Here is a 23,466-nt window from a genome sequence, read left to right as displayed (position 1 = left end):
GGCAGCTCTGGGCAAGGAGCGCTGTGGATCTTGGAGCTGCTGCAACACCACTGCTGGGCGCGGGGAGCCAGCCTCTGGTGGGGCTGAGGGCAAGTGAGGGCACCACGGGGAAGCTCCGCTGCAGCGAAACAAGAACTTCTGAAGGGACCATAAAAAGTTAGGCACTGGTGCTTGCTTTGCTTTTTCACTGCTGTATAGTATGTCCTTTGATCTGTGCAATGGTAGGAGTGATGGAGTGTATTGGGAACACTGGAATCATTTTGTAGTTTGTCTAGGTCGAGTATAGGCTTGAGATTGTAAATATTGAAGTTATTCAGTATTCCCTGTTGTCCTCATATATAGTCAGGCCATTAGCACGTGTTTTTATTCTTCAGAGGCATCAGAATCTTCCATACATTCAGAAATAGATCCACAGAGTAGTGCACATAATCAAAGTAAAGCTTATTTCAGGCTAAATAAACAGTGTTCAGAATTACTAAATTGCTCGGTTGGCTCCAGCGATGACTCATAAGGCTATGTGTTTTAATGTATGCAGCTCCATAAAAATGAAAATAAAACTTGGAGATTCATCATTAGATTTAGAAAACAATGTTTAACGGATTTATAGAAGGAGGATATTGTTCCTAGTGAATCATTCTAGACTGGTTCCAGGTCACGTCCTTTTAAATGACACAGAAGGGGTATAAATTGTACCCTTCATAGTGCTCGAGCTGTCTAGAAATATCATAAAGTTGGGATTTGCATATAATAAGTGCTTGAAGGCTAGCAGATTTTTTGACAATTTACGAAGTAGCAGGATGTAAACATGCCAGTAGTGGCAACTTCAGCCTTTCGAAAAGTATGAATTAGATATTAAAAAGGGGAAGGAGGAGTTTGGGAGCATCCCGTCCCCTGCACCTCTTTTTGCTCGGGCCCCTCCGTCTGCCCCACGAGGCCCCACAGGGACTGCGGGGCAGGTGGTGGCTCTCTGAAGGGAGAGGGCCAGCATTTTTGGGGAGCTGCTCATCAGTGAGAACCTTTGGCTGGGTCAGCGCCGATTTGCATCGCCCAGCTGCCGTGTCGTCTGGGAGGAAGCGGGATTGCTGGAGGTGTCACCCGCAAGCTCTTGGGTTTCGCTTCCCCACTGAGCTGCAGGCCCCTTGCCTTGCGTCTCCTGCCGCAGCAGCCTGGGGGAGCGCCGTCAGGTGTCCTCTGGGGGGGCAGTAAAATGGTAGAAGACCCCGTTGGTTTAGGAGCTGCCACCTCTTTGGTTTGCTGGTAGTCACCGTAGTATCGGTACGCCGTGGTGTGCTACTAGAGGTGGTATTTTTACAAGCATCAAGTCAGTGGCTGCGGGATTGGTCTCAGGGAGCGTGAGGCTGCTCCTTGCACAGAGACCTGACCGTGCTGTCAGCTGAATCGTTCTTTGCCTTCTCCCATGACCTCTGGAAGTTTAATTATAGGGATGCTTTGGTGTCCTCCTACCATGACCGTACGCTATCGCTGTGAAGAGCTGCATAGCCATCGGGTGTCACCCCGATGGGGAGCAGCCGTGTTAATGTGCTTTCTGTCCTTTAATTTTCAGTACTCTGCTTTAATTGCAGGTGGCTAGGGAGAGAAGGGGCAACCTGATCTGGGTGCCACTGTTGAAGTGTCTGGATTAGACCCCTGCTCTGGAGTGTATCGTCCTACTCTGGGAGAGACTTTAGGGCTCTTAGTTTATCAACTCTTCGTTTTTTTAGTTAACAAGATAAAGAGAATTTGCTCCTCATCCTACAAGTTCAGCTGTGCTCTGACAGCCCTCAGCCTTCTAAGAACATTTTCACGGGCCAAATGAGGTCAGCAGCAGCCTCTGCACAGTGAGTTTGTGCTCTGATGTTCAGAGGCACCTGTTGAGGGCTTCTGACTTCCTCTGCCCTAACAGTGTGGATTATCCCTCTTGTGGGGCCAGCGTTTTTGGGTGGCCCAGAGAGTGAGAGGCCGGTGGCTTTGGCATGTTCCGGGGGATGACATTTTTTGGAGCATGATCTTGCAGGCTGACGATGAACCATGAAACATTTGCAGCTGTTCGGTGAGCGGAATGGTTGTACCTCTAAAGAGTCTGAGGGCACAGAGAGCTTGGGAGGAGTGCTCTGTTTTGGGACCGTGGGGTTTGAAAGGGAAGGTGTGGAGTCCCAGTAATGCAGCTGATGAAAACGAAGTGGTGCTGTTGCTGAGGCTCAGAGGAAAGTGGAAGCAATACAGCTCTCCATAGTCGCTGCACGGCCAATATCTTTATTTCTGTGTAGTCACCTAAGACCTCGGATACACGAAGGAAGCAGGTCTGAGCGAGGAGGTGCCTCGTCTGGTTTGTAATACAACTGCTCCTTGGCACCGAACCACGCTGCAGTTGTTGACATGAGTTATGAGTTACTCTGCTGTTGGTGTACAGTGGCAGGGTGGTAGTGAAGCACAAATGTGACTGTTCTGTTTATCTTAAACAATTTGGAAGTCCTCTGAGTCTTCTTCATAATTCGTTTCGTTGAGTCATTGGCTGAAGTAGTTGAGAGCAAGGGGAGGGCGAAAGCATTGTGGTGTTACCGAGGAAGGTTTTGGTGCTCCGTGCAGAGAATCACCAGACCGTGCTAACTTACCAAGGTTGAAAGTCTGTGGACTTGAAACCTTAATCGATGGCAGTGCTTCAGGCACTTAATGAAAAGCTGAATTTAAGAAACGTCTCCATTATGTCCAGTGTGATCCAGAAGGTCCTGAGTAAGCTGAAGACTTCAAAGTGTCTCTTCTGGGGGTGGTCAGAAGCGGCCACCTCCTGAGGAATGTTGCTCAGGGCTGAAACGCAATCTCAGAGTCTCCAGACTGCTGCAAACAGAGACATTAAAATGCCACATAGTCTTAGGGTGTTTTGTTACCGTTCGTGGTCAGTTATGGTTTTAAAGGCAATCATAGCCTTCAGGGCACTGAGGTTGTGGTAAATTGAGTGGGGAAACTACTTGTTCTTCACAGAAATGATAAATGCTGCTTTCTGTTCCACCAGCAGTTGGGACAAGTGCTTGGTTGTCTATTCATTTGCTTTGTTTGGTTTGTAATAGCATAGCTGATTAGCTTGTCCCCCTGAAAAGCTGGTTAATTGTAGGTAGGAGTGCATAAAAAAGTACTGCTGAGGCGTACTGGGGGGGTCATCCAGTCATTGTGTGCATCCTTCGTTCAGCAGTGTGAGCAACGAAGGGAGGTGAGCTGCTAATCCTGGCAACGGGGTTTCCTTCAGGAATAAGTCTGAGCTCGATATGTGCTCGTGCTGTTGTCCTGAGATCTGAAATGCTGTCGTGCTTATGAACGGGTTGCCCTGAAAGCCTAATATCTAATGGTTGTAATATCATCAAATACGCTAGGGAGGCATGGTTGGGTGTTCTGATATTTAACTCGTGCCTCTGATCTGTAATAACACCTGTGAAATACCTACTGGATGTGTTTGTCCCTCCTCTCCCAGCTGCCTGCAGCTCCTGAGTACCTTCACATAGCTGGCCACGTGCTTTACTCAGCCCTGGAATTTAAAACAGTGGATCATACATGTGAAATTAATTAGCAAGTCATAACGTCTTGGTTCTGGTTAGTGAATATTTTAGAGGAATTCAATTAAGATTCTTAAATGTAGGGCTAGTTTATCAAAAATAGAAGAGCAAGGATGTGAAAAACCCTCTGAGCTGTGAAGTGCTTCTAATACAATAAAGGCTCTTTGACTGAGCAGAGCAATGCACAATAATTAGATGTGCCATATCAGCCATTGGAGAATAGTAAACCCTTGCAAATAATTTGTAGTCAGGCCTGCTGCTCCCATCTCCTCCGTGTTTTTGACTTGAATGTCCACCTGGGAGAGCGTAGTACATTTTTGTCATAATCTGCTGGCGTTTTGAGCTCAGATGCACTGGGGCATGGTATTTTGAAGGTAACAGCACATGATAAAATTGCACTGGTGACAACACAGGCACAGGAGGAAATGAAAAGCTCAGCCTCTTAATTTCCCCTCTTCAGCACATCGCTGGTGACTTTGGTTTCAATCCCTCCAACTGCTCGGCAGCTCCTGGATTAATGCCCACGTGAAGATATAGATCAGAGGGACCAGCACTTTGTGTGCTTGAGTTTTACCATGCCTCGCCTACCCTGAAACATTTATTGTCTGTGTTATCTCTTCCTTAGGAAGAATTAGCGGAATTGAGGGAAAACTTAGGAGAAATGGTCTTTGTGCAGCCCAAAAAACCTCTCTGGGCATGTAACGAGCTACTGGGGTGAATGAATGAGACCATGTTCCTTGGTTTTAAGAAGCAGAAAATCCAGTGTGCGGTTTCTAGGTGTTTGAATGCTGTTTCAGGCTAGCTTTAGTAACTTTCCTTATTTCTGAACGAGTCGCAGGCCTATGGAATTGATGTCAGTCTGAGCTGCAAAACACATGGGGTTCGTTCTGCCCCAGTGAAATGCTGAAATGCTGTCACAGCAGAGGTCAGCTTGCACTCACTCCCCCTGTGAGCCTCCATCCTCATGTAGAGCAGTCCTGAAATAACCCTGTAAGAAGCACCAGTGATGTCAGCTAGTACCTGTAGCTGTCAAGGTATAATTTTGCCCTTTGGCCACCCAGCAGCAATTAAAAGCACTTGGATGCCTGTGCCAGGAAGGTTTTGTATGTGGTCGGTTCTTGCACTCGGTGATGCTCGAGCACGCTGCCACCGATCCCTGCAGCTTCTCTGCCTCGCTCCCCAAATGCAGGGACACTGCTGGGGGCGTTTTGGGGTGCCACAGCTCTGGTGCCCTGCTGAACAGGGCACTGGGCACAGCCAGGGTCTTTCTGCAGGGCTCGGGGCCAAACAGGGCAGTGTCTGGCCGCAGCACAGCTATTGAGGCTGCAGCTGCCCGGACGGATGGACAGACAGCAGCAAACCCTGGTCGGGCAGTTGGTAATCCTGCCCTTCCGAGGCATTTGTGAGGAAACGGAGCTGAAAAGCCGGCTTTCATTGCGAGCTCGGGTCGGACAGCTTGCCCCGTCAGTAGGCACAGGCGCAGGTCGGCCCCTCGTCCTGTTGTGTTGCAGTTTCCAGTAAGTGGTTTCACATGGTCATGTCCCTAACCGTGGTCAAATCCTTCTCCTGTCTGGAGTTCAGCTGTTCTCAGGCTGCTGGCCAGTGCGAATTTTTCTGGCCTGTGCAGGGCTGTGAATATGGGTCTTGAGAATAAAGTTGAAGAAGAAACTACTTCTCAGCTGTTTGTAGGATGCTTTTTTTAAATTTTTAAAGCCTCCATGTGCTTTAAAGATTTGTTTTAGAAGCACCTTTTCAAAGGCCTGTCTCATCCCCTTCTTTTTCCCCTACAAAGCATGAAGCCTTAGAAACTTCTGAGTGTTTAAGGGAAAAACAAGCCAGAAGACATCCTCTGTAGCAAACTTTGTGGCCTTCTCAGCCCCTACACAAGCGATCATATGAGCCAAGATGTAAGGCCAGCACGTGATCTGTGCCTGTGCTGTTAGGTGCTCCCATCATATAAGAAGAATTTCTCATAAAGCCAAGAGAGGGGTTGACATGAGCAGCTGCAGTTCAGATCTAGCTTTTCTTCTTGCTCCAGGCTCTTGTTTTCTGCTACTTTGTCTGTATGGGCAGTATCTTTTGAGGAGCACTGCTGCCTTCTACCTCTGTGGAAGAGCCAGGCTTTGGAGGCAAAGAGTGCACAGAGCAATTCCTGCCGTGCTGTTTGTTATCCAGGCTTTAATAGGGTCAGCCGAGGCTCTGAGCTGCCTCGAAACTCTGCTTTCTCAAAAATATATGAATTCATAGAGTCATTAAGGTAGGAAGAGCCCTCCAAGACCATCTGGTCCAACCATCCCCCTACCACCAATGTCACCACTAAACCATGTCCCTAAGCACCAGGTCCAACCTCTCCGTGAACGCCCCCAGATGGTGGCAGTCCTTATTTTTGTGCGGTGTTTGTGGTTCTCTTTGAAAGGAATTAGTGTGCTTCTCCAGCTGACCGGGGAGAAGTGGCATTGTGCTGCTCCAAAACGGTTCCATCTGAACCAAAACCCATTCAGTTCAACAGAAACAGTGGCAAAATTTTATGAAATGGGTTGACTTTCATTTGGAAACCTTGCTTCAGCAACGTCAAAACACGGCATTTTGTTTGCTTCGTTCTTCTGAGCACACACTTGAGTTTAGCTGGATATTTAATATTTCATGCGTTGTCTGTATTGCTGCACGTCCTAAAGGAAGACGCCGTCATACTGAAGTAATTTGGCATCGCTGGAATAAATATGTAAATATTAATGAACTCTTAGAGTTCTGAATTTCCATCTTGTAAGGAATGTTTACAACTGAAAGCGAGAGCAGTTGGCAAAATACAGGCATTTTGTGGAGTTTTACTGAATACTGGAATTGTCTAAATTCCATTTTGTGGCTTTACAGTTATTCACTTGCTGCATTTGTTCCCAGCAGTTTTGATGTCATTTTTTTTCTTGTATTTTTATGTAAATATTTTGAGGAAAAGGGCATAAAAGAGATGTGTGGTTGCCTTCTGAAAATATAAATATTACTGAACTTGAACTTTCTAGCTTTCTTGTTTATTATGCTAGATTTTGGCGTGGATTATTTTTCCTGGTGTTTAAAAATAATGGCAAAAGAATAACCAATTTACTCATTTTTTCTGCCATGGCAGATTTGTCCTCTCTTGTTTTATTCTTTCCTTTAAACCTGTGAACAATTATGCTAAAATATGCAACAAAAACAGTATAAAATAAATATGCCTATGGTTTAGATAATGGACTCTGTAATGTATTATTTAAACAGATTGTCCATGGTGTTGTCTTGCAACATGGAAAAAAAAGAGAAGAGCCGGGAGAAAATTTCTTTGCTTTAATATTTGCTTTTTGCAGCCTAAGATGAAATATTTATCGCGAGAGGCTTCTTTGCGCCCAGCAGCCAAGTACCATCAGCAGACACCTGGTTGTCCCTTTATTGGTATCGGGGGCAGAGCGAGGTGCTGAGGACCCTTGGTGCCTTTGCCGAGGTGCAGGATCCCCGCTGAGCACCACTTGCTGCCGGGGAGCTGAGCCCGGCCGTGCCGTTTGCCCTGCAGAAGAGGACGGGCAGCGCCGACGCACGGCTCGGGTGCACTGCTCCCTTCCTCCTGCACGACTCCTTTTTGACGAAGGGTGAGTTGCTTCCAGAAGCCCAGGTTTTGTTGTCTGTCCCGGTGGAAGGCAGCCAGCCTGCTGTGGGGCAGCAGCCGTGCCAACACTTGCTGCCTGTGCTGTGCCTGGCGAGCCGGCAGCTGCCGAGCCCCAGGCTGCTCGGGCATCACGGGCGGTGCGTGCTAGGGACATAGCGTGTCCAGGAGACACTGGGCTTCTTGTACACGTGCAGCTCAGACTAAAGAGGCCTGGCGTTTCCCAGACACGCTGAGCTCCTGCTCACGCTGTGGTGAGGGGGCTTGTATGTGCACAGGACACGGTGAATTTCTGGATGCCCAACCGGGACTGTTTCCTTGGCAGAAAAAGAGGTTGGACCTGGAGGAACTACACGTACTGTAGCCTACTCTCCCTGAGTATGGAGAGAGGATGAAGGAATAAAGAGATGCACCAACCTTCCTTTCTCTTAGACGCTTGAAGGGCTTTACTCAGAAATGTTTTGAATAAAGGAAGTTGCAAAACAAAGGCTGGAAACTCAGGTCTCTGATCCCATGGGCTGGTGAATAAAGGTTAGAGAGAGAGAGAGGCTTTAGGATTCACCCTTTCCTATCTTATTGTCTTCCTTTCTTTCTAACATGTTAGACTTTAGGTACCCACCTGGTAAAAGACCTTGCACAGCCTGTGTTCGTGCCTTGCGTGTTGAAATTGTTAGAGTACTTCCCTGTTGGCACAGGGATCTGCACCTGCAGATGTGTGCGATCAGGTGGGGGCTGAGCTCTTTGTAGGTTTGCAGAGCCCCTAATAACGCATCTGTGAGGCTGGTCAGAATGGCAACAAATTCCTCATGTGTTCGTGTGATGTCGTTTGACTTCTTCCAAGCTCACAGATCTCTGGCCAAGAATGAAAGAAAACGTCCCATCAGCCCAGGGTGCATCTTGGTGCTGTGTGACACTTGTCCTGTCTGCCCTGCAGGTGGGTTCTGAGTGTCAGAGCGAGGCAAGGCAGCTCGGCTTTCTGAGCCGTGGGAGCTGCAGCACCCTGCGCTGGGCACAGTACAGAGTGCTGGCCAGCCTCTCCCTTTCGATGTGATTGGTATTAAAGATAGCTTTTGTGTTGCAAAGCTGGGCTTCCAGGCTGACTCCGACAGGCTTGGCGAAGGCAGCGCTGAGCTCTCCCATGGGGCTGGGGCCGAATGGGGACTGTAGGCGCCAGTGGGGTTTGGGATGGGGACGGTGCAGTGATCATTAATGGGGAGCACGGCCGGCTGCATCCTGCTGTGTGTAAACACTGCCTGAACTTCCAGAGGGGTGGTTCCTGCCCATTCCTGGTGCTTGTGTGCCAGCAGTGGGTTTTCCTTCCTTTCTGACTTCCTTTACTGCCAAGCAAGCAATGTGAATGTCATTGTGCAGCGCCCTGTTACCTGCACTGTCTGCTTGCTGCAGTCATTGTGCGATGGGAGAAGTCCCCAGGATCGCACGGTGCGTGTTCGCTCAGGGATCTCCTGCAAACCTGGGCAGGACTGGGAAGAGAAATGGGGAAGCTGCTGCTTCGGCATTTTTCACCCCCTGGGGCAGGCTGCTGCTGTCTGTGCTCTTCCCTAGGTGTTCGCAGAGGGTTGGGGCTGGCTCCTGGCCTGGCAGCCGAGGAAGATGATGATGAGGAGGAGGAAGAGGACAATGTCTGTGTTTGTACATCGGCACCCGCTGAAGGAAGCCTTATGAGCAAGCAGGGTTTGAAAGCCATGAGATGACGGAGAGCTTTGCCTCTGGATTTCTTTTGTTTTCCCCATTATTCTCTCAACTTTATCTCTGTTTACCATCAGTGTAGCCATTCATTTCTGCAGATGGACTTCTGAGGCTTGGTATTTCCAACCCGCTTGCTCGGGGCTGCTTTGCATGGGTGCTTTTACGTAACTGGGCGTGTGCGTGGAGCTGGTGATGAAGCACAACAACAGCACTCTTGAGGTTTGGCAGAAAATAGTTTCTTACGTTATTACTCTTGACTTTTTCTTCTTGGCAAAAACAAAAGGAAGCTTTAGCAGGTAGGAGGTTGCTGCCTTGCCACAGAAACATGTTCTCACGTACGGCTGCTGCAAGGGCAAAACCACCAGCTGGACCCAGCCCTAAGTGTGGCCAACGTTTGCTGTCCCAGTTAGCAACCAAAACCCTGCTCTCGTTGATCACGAGACATGAATATTATTAACCTTACACCACTCAGCCTTCTAATCAGTGCTGATTGCTGGCTTTCTTAAACCAATTTTTTAGGGGGGAAGGGAGGAGGGACAGAAAAAGCTGGTAACTGAACTAAAGGGGAATTTCCAAAGAACTCACCATTAGCCTCTCTCTTTATTTATTAAAGCCCCTGTGAAACTGCAGGGACAGGGTTATGTGAGAGATGGGCACCTTGGAAAATGATGTCCGATACGGCCAGATCAGTGAAAGGGAAGTGATGAGCAAAAGCCAAACAGGCCAGCGAGCGTGTCCACGCTTGACAAAGCTGGGCTGGAAATGCATTTCTAATTTAACTCAGGCAACCATGTGTGCCAACCAGGTCTTTAAAAATAATTATTTACTGTGGTTTTGTGTTTTTTTTTCCCCCCAGTCTTTTGCCCATGGTGTCATTTGTTATACCTCTTCAAAGTGGATGTGAAGTGCTAACAGCAACGTGATGGCGCTCACCTTGCGCTCGCTTGCTTGCAAAGTGGCAAAAACGAATCAGTGCTGGGGAGTCAGTCCCTAAAGGCAGCTCTCTGACTGGTTTCAAAACCCCTTCCCATTTGGTATTTGGGTTTCTGTAACCTTTCTATTATTGAATATCGTTATTTTCTTGTGCAAACTGATGTCAAAAATACGTATTTTCTGTAAGTTTCAGTGGTACAAACTAGAAAGCACTCCTGCAGTGCTAATGCTAAGACCAAAAGAAAGTAGCCTGCCGGCACTGATGGTAGCTGGGTTTTTACATTAAGGTGAGTTCTGAAGTCTTTTAAACCTCCTGGGTTTTGAGGAGAGACAACATTGTAAAACTAATGAAGTGGAGTTGCCTGGAAGTTTGTCCTTTCTTATCCCGTTCTTCACCTCTGTCCTCAGCTGTCCCAATTCCTTTGCCGTGTCCTTTAGGGTCTCTGCTAGCGTGTGTGCCCACGGCCACCACCGCTGCTGCTGCCATGCTGGGGCTGGCTGCAGGTGTCCGAGCCCTCTCTGCCACCCTCCTCTCCTGTGGGTGTCAGGTGTGCCCCCGGTTTTCAAAAGCACTTAGGATTTTAATCATCTCTGTGACTTCTGCCTGTCAGTTCTGGTTGACGTGGGCTGGCAGGAGAAAACATGGGTGGATGCAAGGGCAGCACAATTGTCTAAACCCAGCTTTCTCCAGAGAGTAGACTGAACTCTTTGATACCGGAGGAGAGCTTGCAGCTCTCTGTAATTTTATGTCCCTCCCTGCACCCGAAGGTTCAGAAACCAGAAGGCAGTACAAAACACTCAGGAGATGGGTTTGCCCAGCATTTGTGATATTTAAATATGTGCATTGGCAGTGCTGCAGGGTTTTAGCTGGCCCTGCAGATTTTTTCTCCTGTGCTTATTACCAGATTTCTCCTGAGGAGCAATGAGCTGTTGGTGGTGTATTTTGGCATCTGGATGTGGATGACAGAATATGCAAGGAAGCTGCAAAAGGAAGTTATTTTGAAACTGGTGGATGGTTAAACTTTCAGAGTCAGATTTAACACAACTAGAAGAAGATGTTAAGGCAGGGGTGCCGGTTTTTTAAGCTTGCATTATACACGTAAAGCAGGTTATAGATAGGCTATTCAACATTTCTCCAGCCAGCTTCCTGCATTAACTGGATGCTTTGTGGAAAGCTTAGGTTGTTTTGCTGTTCTGTTCTGTTTTTTTTTTTCTTTCTTGACAGCTGCTTCGTGATGGGCTGCAGCTGGCTGGACAGGCTATTGCAAGCGAGCAGATAGCATTCGGAGCTGAGAAAAGGAAAGTTGGGCTGGAGACTGAATCACAAGAAGGGTTCTGGTGCAGCTTCACTGACGCTTGTGGTTTCCTGGACTGAGCCAGAGGATTTCGATCTTACAGTTTTGAAAATCTGTGTGTGCATGCACGCGTTTGTCCGTGCTGCCTTGGACTCCGTGGGGTTTGGTGGTGTACAGGTTTGCAGAGAAGCCATTCCTGCCTGGGGGAGTTCAATATGACATACATGAGTGAGAGGAAAAGGATCGAATGCATGTGCCAGTGGACGTGTGCATGTCTGTAGCCAGTGAGGACTGCAGGTGGTGTTCCCATCCTGCTGGCTTCAGTGAGGCAGGAGCACGCCCGAGAGCTCGAGGTGCTCAGCGGAGGGCTTCGAACTGCACCGAGCTGAGTAACCCGGGCGGGTTGACATGGGGCAAAGCAACGAGACCAGAGTTCAGAAATCTGGTAAAGCTCTTCAGCGGTTAATACAGGAAACGCTCGGTCCCTTTGGTGACCGACTCTTCAAAGCTTCAAGCTGCTGCTTGTGTTCTGTGCACGCTGGCAGTTGCCCGTCTGCATTGCTTAAGGGTCTGCGGTTCTTCAGCTGTGATGTGTTCAGCTATTTTGGTGAAATTCTTCTGCAGGGGCGGTTTTGTGTTTGCTTATTTTTCCACTCAAGAGCTCGCCGTTCGTTTCTGCTGTGATTGACTTCGATCCCTGCAGAAGATTGGAAGGCAGGGCGTTGGAAGGGAACTGCTCAGAGCTGGTGAGGAGCTGCCTACGCATCTGACCCACGGTGTGCCTGAGCAGGGCCTCTGCTGCCCGCTTCCGCTGCCTGAGGCTGATCAGGTCAGCTCAGAAAAAGGAACACCAAAGCTCTTCTCAAAGTCGGATTTTTCTGTAGGAAAGTGGACTTGGAAGCTCTCCCGTTTCTTAATTACAGAAGCAAAGTTTATTTTGCTTTTAAGAATAATTAGGTAGTCAGGTTTCATTTTGGAGACCAACTTGACATGGAAAATCTTTCCAGACTTTTAATTCCTACTCCCTTGCGTGTTGTGGACCACCTGGCCAAAAGGATTTTAGGAGGAACAGGAAGATGCTTCCAAGATGAGTGCCGTGCACTTCATCTCTTGCATTCAGAAGTCTGGCAACTAATGTATTGTCTTACAGACTAATTGTGCCCACTAACTCCCTGTTTCTTTTTGGAGATGGTGCACTGGAACCAGATGAGAAGACACCAAGAGGAGATGCTCTTTTTTTTTTTTTTTCATTATGAAATGCTCTGGGAGAGCCTGTGTATGTGTTTAAAAATACACCCTAAAAATCAGACCTGCTGAACTCAACAGCGGTGCTTGGTGTATTTTGCCTTCAGGAGTCACCTCAAGTAAAGGGTAGGAAGTTATTTGTCAGAGTCCTGAAGGAAAGGCTCAGAGACCACAAGACAGAGCCAGGTAATGCCAACCAGGTTCTAGCATCAGGCTGACCCCATCCTGCACAGAGCCACATAAAGACACGTGTACCCATGCCTCTGCTGTCTGTGTAAAGAAGACACCAGCAGAAATGGAGCGAAAAAGTAAATCACCATTAAAATTGTTACAGCTCTCATCATTGAGGCTGGAGCTGTCTGAGCTGTGCTCCCTTACTGGCCTTTTAAACAAGAAAACAAACAAAAAAACCTAACAGCAGCACAGTTTTACCTTGTGCAGAACCTTATTCATGCTGTGCCTTACATGCAAGAGGAAATTCAACTCAATTACACTTATCATTCGTGAGAATGCTGAAGGATTTTTTTAAATCATACTTTTAAAAAATACAGTGATGTAATTGCTGAGAAGTTAATGTGCCTGCAAAATCATATTTATGTGGGGTAGAAGGCCAATAAAGCCTTGTTTATTGGCATGTGTCTGGGAAGGCTGCGTTACTTACAAGGTTAAAACACAAATCCGATCGCACGAGGTTTGTAATTGCTTTGTGCAGCTCAACCTTCAGAGCTTCGCAGTGGCGGCGAGCCAAAATTCCCTCTTTGGATGCCAAAAGCCCGGCCACCCATCAGCTGACCCCAGATCCGGCCCCGACTTCCTTGCAGCGGGCTGGGGCCGGTGAGGCGCATCCGACCGCTCGTGACTTCATCCAGCAGAGATGTGCTGCGTGTGGCTTTCCTCTAGTGCCCTGAATTTCTGTAAGCGGATGGATGTGAGTCACTGGGGTGGAGGGATTTGTACCTCTCCCTACACTTAGCTTCTCAACAAGCCTTGGTCTACAAAATGAAACCTTTTTTTTTTTTTTTTTTTTTTTTTAAACTATTTGTTTTGCTGGATGTACTGATTTTTGGCACAGCTGCTCTTTGCTGTCTCAGATCCCGGCTGGGCACTGCAGGTGCTGCATGGGACAGGGCTTCGTGGCTGTGGGGCTGCAGTCATCCAGGCTGGGTGGCTGCTCAGGATGCTTGGCCAAGTGCCTGCTTCGCTTTGGGACTTTGGGAGGGTGGTGAATATCCACCAACATTTGGGGACCATAAAGTCAGCAGTGTTTGCTGCCCCGGGAAGGAGCGCTCCTGCTCCTCCTGCCTGCAGTTGTGGCAGTCGTGTCGGCGGGTCGCAGAGCTTTCAGAGCAGTGAAGGATCACCCCTGCCCCAGTTCTCTGTGCCTTTCATGTTGTTTGGATACTTTAGGTGGCAGTAGGATTTCTGCAGCATCATGCCTGCATTTTTAACTGAATAACAAACCCTGCGGCAGGCGAGGGTCCCTTCCAGATTCCTCTGCCTGGGATGAGGGAGCAGGAGACGACAGTGGATGTTCTGCTGCGCCCCAGTTTCAATAAGCCATGGACAAGACTCCTGTTGTTGTGGTTGAGTAGCATGGTATTTTCTGAAGTGATTAGTGTTTGGCTTGATCTTGCTAATCTCAACATGAATGACCTCTTTGAGGGCGGATTTCAAAATCCTGAGAGATCCATCTCTGGTACGATCTTACACAAGCACACAGTAGCCTTGAGTGGTTCATGTTTTGCATAAGGCCGGTAATCTGATGGAGTAACTGATACTGCAGGAGTGCAGACACTCAAATGCATGTTTGCGAAAGGGCTGCAATTCCCTCCTTTGTTTCACTTTGTTTTCCCACTGCTCTGCAGTCAGACACAGACAAACACCAGGGAAAGCAAACAATCTGCATTGCCACTTGTACAATGGGAGGAAACGGGAACTGCACAGGTTTTTAAAAAAAAAAAAAAAAAGAAAAAAAAAGGACAGAAAAACTGCTTCTGGTTGCTCTGGGTCGTAAAGGCTGGGGTACAGTCATTTGCATTAGGAGTAGAAAAATGTCCTTTTCCTCAAGGCTGTTGTCCCATTGAAACGACTCCTGACCATCCCTCTCCTCTAGCCAGCGTGGCTTGGGCTGGATTTTAAGTGATTGATAAAAATCGTATGTTCTGATCTCTTCTCTGGCTAACAGGTTGCTATTTTAGTTTACGGGAAGTCCTGTACCACTGCCGGCTTAGTTGTCTTCTACAGTGAGCTCAGTTCCAGTGCTGTTGTTTTCTTGCTTGTTTCTTTAAGTGTGACATAAATAGGAGTGCTAGGAGGAATTCCTGGGTTTTGTTGGGGTTTGTGTGTTTGTTTATTTATTTATTTATTTTAATCTTACCCCCAACACTTGTAAAACTGTAAAATATATATATATAAATTATCAAACAAGTATTTTTCAGTTTGGATGAGTATGCAAAATACTCACGTAATTCTGGGGTGGGATAAAACTGGGGAGGGAGGGAGGGAAGCAGTGGAAGGAGCAGAATGACCTGCACAGAAATAGGGCAGTGGCATTTGCTAGGAAAGGAACGTGCTTTTCACTGAAAACTCAAGGAGCTTTTGCTATATACATTTGCTGATGTTTGCAGAAATACCCTTTTTAGTTTGGAATGCAGTGCTACATTTTCATTTTTTGGATGCTTTCATTTCTATGCACGTACCATATATCTAATATTTATTAATTTAACATGCTTTGCCTTAAAGTTCACTGAGTGTTAGTAACTGGTATTCTTTTTATATGCTTACAAACGTATTAGATTTTACTGATAATGGTTTACAACCTGAGTTGTGGGGCGTGCTGGACAGTGTCCAGCTCCATAGGATGTCCTGTACTGAAAGTATAAATCTTGCCTGGCTCCTTGGAACACGGTGACGCAGCAAGAGGAGTGGGAACTGGCTTATGGGGGGAGAGGAACCTTGCAGAGCACGTCTCGACTATTAACAGTATATTAATATTTATGTTGCTCTCCACTTCTCTCGTCTATGTCCCCAAAAGACGCCGGAGACCTTGCGATAGGAGTGCCCCCGCAGCTTTATGGTGTCGGTCAGGGTAGGCTTTGTGCAGCCTGGGCTGCACGATTTAAAGGATGAAGCAGGGATCAAAGCCATAGTCATGTTCCCAACTGGCTGCTGCCCTGGCTTCTTCCTGGGGGTTAACAAGAAGGCTTTCTGAAACTGGGAATTACCTGCCACGGACCGCTGTGTGCTGTTTGTTTTTTAAACTCAGCTCTCAGAATTGCCATGGGTTACATGTTCGTGTTTAAAATGAAACGGAGCGTTTCTGGAAATCCAGCGTTCAGCACCCTGAGCTCTCCCTCAGACCGTTCACTAACAAACCCAGCCCCAACTACACAAACCTGCCTGCTTGTTCACACCAGCCAAGACCCCAGGACAGCAGGATGTCCGGTGTGAGCAGCCGTGTGCTGCCAGACAGCAGCTGTGCCTGGACAGGGCAGCGTACCTGCAGGTACCTTGTAGGGACCATGACTTCATTGGGGTCACCTGCGATAGGACACGGTGTTTCCTGGCTCCCCGTGCAGAGCGTTGTTTGCCATTTAGCCTCGTGAAGGCTCTCCTTGCCCCACCAGGATGGAAGGGGTGGAGGGGAGAGGGGCAGAAGGGTGGGGACCCGTTCTCCGGGGTGCAAAAAGCCGAGCTGGCAGCCTCCCAGCAACCGCAGGGCCTCGCGCTGGTTGGCCCGAGATGGGCTCAGGTTTCAGAGTTCATTGAGTGGGTTTTCAACAGGAAACCTGCCTGCCAAAGTGTGCTTTCAGGAGTGTGCAGCTCAGCAGCTGAGCCTTCACCCTGCTCATCCAGAGCAGCTGGCTGCAGAGCTGATCCCGTAGTCAGCGCCTATGGGTGAGAAAGTCCTCCAGCCTCAAAGTCTTCCACATCAGCCAAGCAGCCTTGCTTTCAAGTACAAACCTGAAGGACACAGAGATGGCCCCAAGGGTTAAGTGTGTGCTGCCTGCTAGCTTGGTGTGTTGGTGGGCAGGCAGTGGGACTCCAGTGACCCTGGAGCCTCCTGCGGATGTTTTGACCAACAGTATAAGTGATGCACACACACGTGTGATGGCAGAGGGCGTTTGATGTGATATTGCCCTCGCCCTGCTCACAGGCGCCTCGTAACCAGCCACACAGCAAGGTAGGTCTGGGAGGGAAGCTCTCAAACCCAGCACTCTGGTGGCCTCAGGTCTGTCACCGAGAGCTGGGACCTCAGGGCTCTGGCTGGAATAATGGCCCAAGCCAGGGACTCACGATTTTTTTTTGTTTGGACCCAAGAGGAAAAGGTATTGTACATAACGAAATTTTATGTAAATACACTTAATTCAAGTAAAGCCCCCTTATCAGCTAATAGCTTGACTGCTAATGCTGATACTCTTGTTTGCTCCAACTTGCATAATGTTTGTCCTGACCCTCGGTAGAGGGCATAGATAAATGATGCCTTTATCTATCTAACTAAGAAGATAAATGCCCATTCACTCGGAATAACACCAAGCGATCCATCCCATTCTGCACAGATCTCCCTGCAGAGACAGCGTGCAGTTGGAGCTCATCAGAAACAGATCTTTGGCACAAGCATCTCCTGCAAATGTGGCTGTGATGACCAGCATGCAGATTCTGAAACGTGTCTGCTGGCCCCAGGTTTGCAGCACGTTACTGCAGCGACGAGCTGGCAATCGCAGCCGGCGTTATGTGGAAATACTTTCTGGGGGAGAAGAGGAATTCGGCTGGACTCAGAGCTAATGGGAGGATTCCTTCCAACTTGGCTACCTCACCGAAATGTAGGCAGCAACTTCAGCTTTAGAAAGTCGCTGAACTTCTGAATCGTTCCACTCGGAGTGTTGTGTGTGATGGATAGCATTTAACGATGTGCGTTGGGTGGGAGCAGGGCTGACCTGCAGATGGCTGTGGGATGCTTTGGCTGCATTCTCATGAGTCAAAACATGCTCCCAAACTGAGCGTTTGGGTGAAAGATGAAAAAAGGATGCGCTTTTTTGTGCCTGTTCCTTGCAATCAAGTGCATCTGCACATCTCGTTCAGTTGGGCAGTTTAAACAGCCAGTTGCTGCTGGGAGCCTTACAGAAAAAAAAAAAATCAGAGCACCACCTTTCTAAAAACAATTCAAACATGCTCAAACTTGTGGCTTGAGCAGAAGTACAAGTGTGTAAAAGTTCCCGTGAACTCTGCCTAACCTCTGAGATTTATTGATAATGAGAAAATGAGGGGCCAGGCCCTGAAACCTTTCCTTACGTAGCCACTAGCGTGTTAGCAAGAACCCCAGGGCTGGGCTCAGGATGTTTACTGCTTTTAGAAACGTTGAGGCAAATGAACTTGAAAGAGTTCGAGGAAGCAACATAAAGGACCTGAGATTTTCACTCTGACTGCCAGGATGGTCATGGTCTCTGCCTTAAAGCAGCTCAACGTGCAGCCTGTTGCCCTGCTCACTCAGTGGCACAAGCGTTTAGTGGTTCTCCCCTGTGTGATCATACGCAGGTGTCCTCTTATTTGTGCTTGTTAGGGTGGTGTCAGAGGTGAGTGGAAACAATGGTGTGTGCCGGGTAGGTCTGACACGCTGTTTGGGGCATATGCTAGCAGGTTCGGAGACTTTGGAGAAGATCTGTTGCTCTACAGGAACACTGAATACTTTAGGAATATGCACAGCTGGAATCAACAATAAATCTGCCAAAATGGCAGTAAAAATATCTCATTATTAAAATGTAGACATATGACCTATAGATAAATATTTAGCTGCAGTCACCAAAAGTCTTTTTTTTTTTTTTTTCTTCCCCTGGTCTCTCAACACCCTTTAAAACTAATTGATCACTTTTAGATAATTTACATGAGGTTTAGATGACCTTTTCCTGAGGCTAACCCGCAGCCCTTGCCGTGACTCTGCACAAGCTTCTGGGGTGGAGAAGATGAGGTTGTCCAGCTTAATACAACCAAGAACCACGGAAAGCTCTTTTGAAAAGGTTTGATAGCAGCTGTTGAGAGTAAATTGTTGCCATTTGAGAATTGGAGCAAACCAATGAGTTTTTGCTGCCCCTTTACTTTCTGATCATTTTGTTTTGTCCTCTCAAAAAAGGTTTGGATCCTCTTGTGTATTGCCCCTCTCTCTGTTTTGTTCCAGGGTAATAAAGGGGTCTAGAAGAAGATAAGGGCGGGAATTGTGTGCAGTTAATGTGCTGTGAGGCCAGGTAAAGGCTGTGGCTGTTTATCTCAGGTGAACCCGTGCAGAGGGACAGCAGGATGTGGGCCCATGGGTTTTTCCTGGGGAAAGAAGGTTGGGTGCAAGGCAGATGTGTGCCTGAGACAAGGTGCAGGGAACGATCCTGCCCTCTGCACAGGCTGAGCTCCTCTCACCCAGCCCTCAGCAGGGATGCTGACCTGGGAGCTCCTGTAGGAGTGGGGGAGCAGGGTCGAGTGGTGCATCCCATGCAGAGGTGCCTCGTGACCCACAAAACAAAAGGGCACGCTGTTTTCTTTCCCATAAATGCTGATTTTTCAAACCATTTTTTTTTCTGGGATTCAGCATTCTCATTTATAAAGGCAAAAGTGAGTGAGAACAGCAGGTTTGTGTGCAGCAGGAACAACCATGGCTGCAAAACAACAGGGCTTTTGTGCAGAGGGACAGTCTGACCAGGTCTCACACTGAAATCAAAACTGAACACCAAGCCTTTCCCATTTCCCTCCTCTGAATATTCAGTGCTGAGTGCGATGCTAGCCTGCTACTGATTTAATTTTTACTAAAGAAAAGAAACACATCCCATGCTTTGCTGTAATTAGGAAAATCAGAGTAAATCCACGACGTTGCCCTCTGCAGAACAGCTGAGGGCATCCCACCAGCTCAGCGGGTCGCTCCGCTGCTTCGTGCGGTGCGAGCTGGAGTTAAACCAGGGTGCCAGCCTGTCTGGCATCGCTGCGCCTCGTGGAAGGCCCTCTCTTGCTCTATTGCCAAGCCATTCAATGCCTGGAAGCTTTCACAAACAATGCCCTCCAGCAGCAGGGCTGTGGCTGCTCAGGGAAGCTGGCCAGCCGGGGAGAGGTGGATGCTGATGTCCCTGTCCTGCCGGAGCACAGCACCGTGGTGCTGCACGGTGCTTCATCTTCCTCCCACATCTGCGATCATACAGGAACCCGAGCGCTCTAGTTCATGAGAAAAAGCTTTGCGGTCCCAGGGGTGCTTCCAGGGAAGGAGGGCACTTATAAATACACAAAATCTCAGCAGGATTTAGTTTTCTGTAAAAGAAAACATGACTGTGACACATTGCCTGAGAACGAGGCATCGTTTTTCTTTGATGCGAAATTGCTTAGTCGTTGAAATAACGCTGGGCTGCAATTTCGTACGATAGGACCTGGGTTTTAAAATGACATCAACCTAGCTTTTAATTTTGCAGGTGTAAATTGCACCTGCAAATCATTTTGTCTGCAAACCACAGCATTTCAGGTTTGATTTCCCGATTTCCTATGGCGTACTTAACTGATGTCAGTTAGTTATTTCAATATCCAGCTTCTCAGGCACTACTATTTCAGGAACAAAATTACAGTCTTAAAGCTTCAAACCCATTTCTGAGGCTTTGATGGAAGGGAAGAGTTAGGAAGTGCAGCCAACCCACAGTTCATACAAATCTTTTGATACAATCCTTGAGATTAGTGTTGGGTATTGTCAGAAAGCACAGTGCTTTGCATCTGTAGAGCAACTTGGTCTAACCGAGCCAAGAAGCTGTGCAATTTTCCAGCGAGATTCCTGGTTGCTTTTCTGAAACGCATTCTTCTGAACCATAGTTTGTCAGTTAGCATTGGGTTTGCTCTTTTAATAGCTTTATTCCCTGTTGCCTCCTTTTTCCTAACTTTGTCTTGAAAAACTAACCCGTTAGTCTAAAATTACCAGTTATCTGTCACGTGGGCTATGCCTTTTCCATGGGAGATGGATGGAGACTCATGAGCTCGTTTCACATCGTGCTCTGACAGATAAGTTAAATACATAATTTTCTAGCATTTACATAGTTTGCATACATGTTTTACTGACACTGTTCTGTTTTCCTGACAGGGTCGCCATGTTAAGACTGGGCAGCTAGCAGCAATCAAAGTGATGAATGTCACTGAGGTGAGTAACCCAAAAATAATAAAAAGCTGTTATCAAAGTGTAAGGGAAAACAAAGAATCAGGTTGTGAGAATGTGGGTAGCTTATAAGATGATCCATAGGTGTAAATTATGGTAGCTGAGCAGTGGTTTATGTTTTTTAGAGTACTGAGAGGCCTTAATACAACCAGATTTTCAACAGTGCCTGTCCAGTGGCAACAAAGCAATAAGGGAATGCACGTCTATATATTTTGATGCTCTGAAATAATGAAGAGAACTCTCTTCCTGCTTGTTTCACGTTGATTATCTGTTCGCAGAGATAGCAAGTAAAAGATTTCCTGTAGCTCTGTGCTGCCCCTTCTGTTTCAGCTCATCCTCTCCTTGCCAGCCATTCCTCAGCGTATCTACCCTGACAGCTAGCAAGCCGGAACATGTTAAAAATGCAAATGTTGCACTTTTTTATTGCTATTTGACAGATGAGAGAAGGAGACCGGTTTAATTGGCACTGTCACTGCTCACATTTACGAGGTGGTATCGGTGCTGGAACAGGGTGTCAACAAAGTAGCTAAGCATTGATTTTTGTTTCGGAGAGCAGCCTGTAGCGAAGCAGCTTGCCTCCTTGATGCTGCATGAGCCTGAGCCCCAGAAGGGCTGGGATGTGCCTGTGTCCTCGAGTGTAAGGACAGCTCATGGTTTGGTCGGATGCGCCTGTTCTCACGGACAGCCAGCTCCTTGTCCTCTCGCTCTGGCAGCGTGGATGTGGTGCATAAAACACCAAGACAATGTTAGAGCCTTCTTGGGATGCTGTGAGTCATAGCCTAAAATAAGAAACAGGTCCTCTGGACCAAATCTGCCAGTGGTACGGCTACATGGAGCGTTTTGGACAAGCACAAGCAAGCTCTGGCTGCATTTTTGTGTCTTCTGCTCGTCTTGGAAGACAATGGAGAGAGTTAGCATCTGCGTGGGCACTGTCACGTAGAACGGGTCCAGGCCAGCTGTCTCTGCTGGTAGTGTAGGAATCCAGCCCTGAGCAGCGACTGCTCTGAATGGCACAGCCTGGTTTGGCTGTGGCTGCTACCTTGTAAAATAAGCACGTGCAGTTGAATTCCAAGTGTTGTTCTTGTCTATGTGTTGTTCTCGTCTGTGGATAGAGGAGGGTAGGTTATTGAAGTCAGTGCTATGTTAAATTGATGGAATTTTAGCTTATAGCTCTGTAGTTACATCCGTCATCGTGTGCTTTGCCTCAGAGACATAGCAGTGACCAAACATGAGGCTGCTGGATTTTGAGAGCGAGAAGAAGTAAAGTTTGAGTCGCAGACAGATTCCTGGTGTCAGAGCACCTTTGTGCTCTTTTCTGAGAAAGGAATTTACAGGAAAGATCCTGTCTGGGACTCAGAAGTGATCCAAAGCTGCTCTACAGAATGTGTTCATGCTTTGCTGGGCCTGCCAGCAGTGCCTGAGGGCTGGCCAGAGATGTCACTTGTGGGCTGTCATGTTAACACAAGTGACAGTCCCTTCCTTGATGAAACAATTGAAGCAAAAACTGCAGGAAGGGAACCTTGGAAAGATTTCCTTCCCTTTTGCTATATATAACCCAGTCTCCTTTGTATGTAAGTAACAAAATGCAGCACCCAGTAATGTCTGCTTGCTTGGAAACAAAATTTAGATGGAAGACAGCCTTGTGCTTCAGCCTCGGGAATCCCCAGTGATGGACTTGCATGGTTCTGGGGACAAAGCACAGCTGCTCAGGTCTCATTTGCTGCTGCTTTGCAGGCTGGAGAGCCAGCACCATCCTGGGGAATCTGTCCCCTCGCTCGAGGGGCTGAGCAGCAACGATAACAGGTCGTGCTGTTTTCACATTGAGTCGCTTAACGCGAAAGCAGTCGTGATGGTTTCAGTCTAACAGTGAGCGTGCTGCTGCAGCCACCTGGGGGGTTTCCCTGGTGCTCTTCCCCAAGCTCTGAGTAAATCCATTGTAGCTGGACGTGAGCGTTCCTGCTCTCTGACCTCGGTGCAGGGTGAGCTTTCTGCTGTTACTTCCACTTCTGGAACATGGGCTGGCTGCGTTCCTGCTGCTGAGGCACAGGCTGGGAGACCAGATCCGGTCCTCTGCTTCATCTACACGGCTGCTGCTGCACGAGGTCGGAGCTGGGTAAGGCTGAGGCTGCTGCTGGATGTGCCCAGGGCATCTCTGAGCCTCAGCCCTCCGCCTGTAAAATAGCAAAAACCTTCACAGTGTGTGGGTACTGAAGCCTCTCACAGCATTAGCCTTTCAATCTCCAGAAATTTAGTGTGATAAATTCAGCCTGCCAAGGATTCGGTACTTCTCCCGCGTTGTCAGTCTGCTCAAGCTTGTTATTTTCTGTTCCTTTGGGCTTGAAAAGCTGGCTTGAGGCATTAAATAAAGTCTTTAAAATATTGAAATCTCCGTCTTCAACGTCCTGCATATAAATTGCACCTGAGAGCAACATCTCACAGGGAGTTTGGCTTGTGAGAAATGGAAGCTGTCACAGCAAACCTGCTCAAGTGAGATGGGAGGCTCCCAGCCCCTGTGGTCATCTTCATCTTGGGGTGGTTATTGGATCTGATCAGTGCTGCACAGGGAGTGCTTTTCTTAGGGAGAGAAAACTTCATGTGGTAGAAAACAGGAAGATGTTTTTAAAAGAGAAAAAAAAAAGAAGAAGAAGAAGAAACCAGGGCAAATGCAGTCTTTTTTTCCTTCACCTGTGTCCAAAAAAGTGGAGAAGAGCGGAATGCCTGGCACGGCCTCGTGATTTGGATGCCTGCTCGGAGGCGCTCCAGGAGAAATCTCACTCTGTGGCAGGGACCAAGTCTGACGGAGCCCCGTGCCAGGGTAGGTCGGTGGTGGCTGGGTCACTAGCCCACAGTGCTGCTCAGCAATAAGGTCGGCGTTGTCTGACATGGGAGAGAAACGTTTGGACGAGGATACCTCATATACAGGGGTACTGAGCTACTTGCTCACCT

At 47.9% G+C, this 23,466-nt stretch overlaps 1 protein-coding gene across 1 annotated transcript in view; it reads left to right on the top strand.

Annotated features, from left to right (window-relative positions):
* NRK (Nik related kinase) overlaps nucleotides 1–23,466 on the top strand; it is a 91,427-nt gene that overhangs the window by 5,606 nt on the left and 62,355 nt on the right. Inside the window, exon 3 of the mRNA XM_082770603.1 lies at nucleotides 20,449–20,505. Within this exon, the coding sequence (XP_082626729.1) occupies nucleotides 20,449–20,505 (57 nt within the window). The remainder of the gene's footprint in view (nucleotides 1–20,448; nucleotides 20,506–23,466) is intronic.

Source organism: Aythya marila, assembly GCF_965140915.1.
Source record: "Aythya marila genome assembly, chromosome: 13".
NCBI classification, from domain to species: Eukaryota; Metazoa; Chordata; class Aves; order Anseriformes; family Anatidae; genus Aythya; species Aythya marila.
Note: the sequence above shows the minus strand (reverse complement) of the source record. Positions and strands in the feature narration are given on the sequence as shown.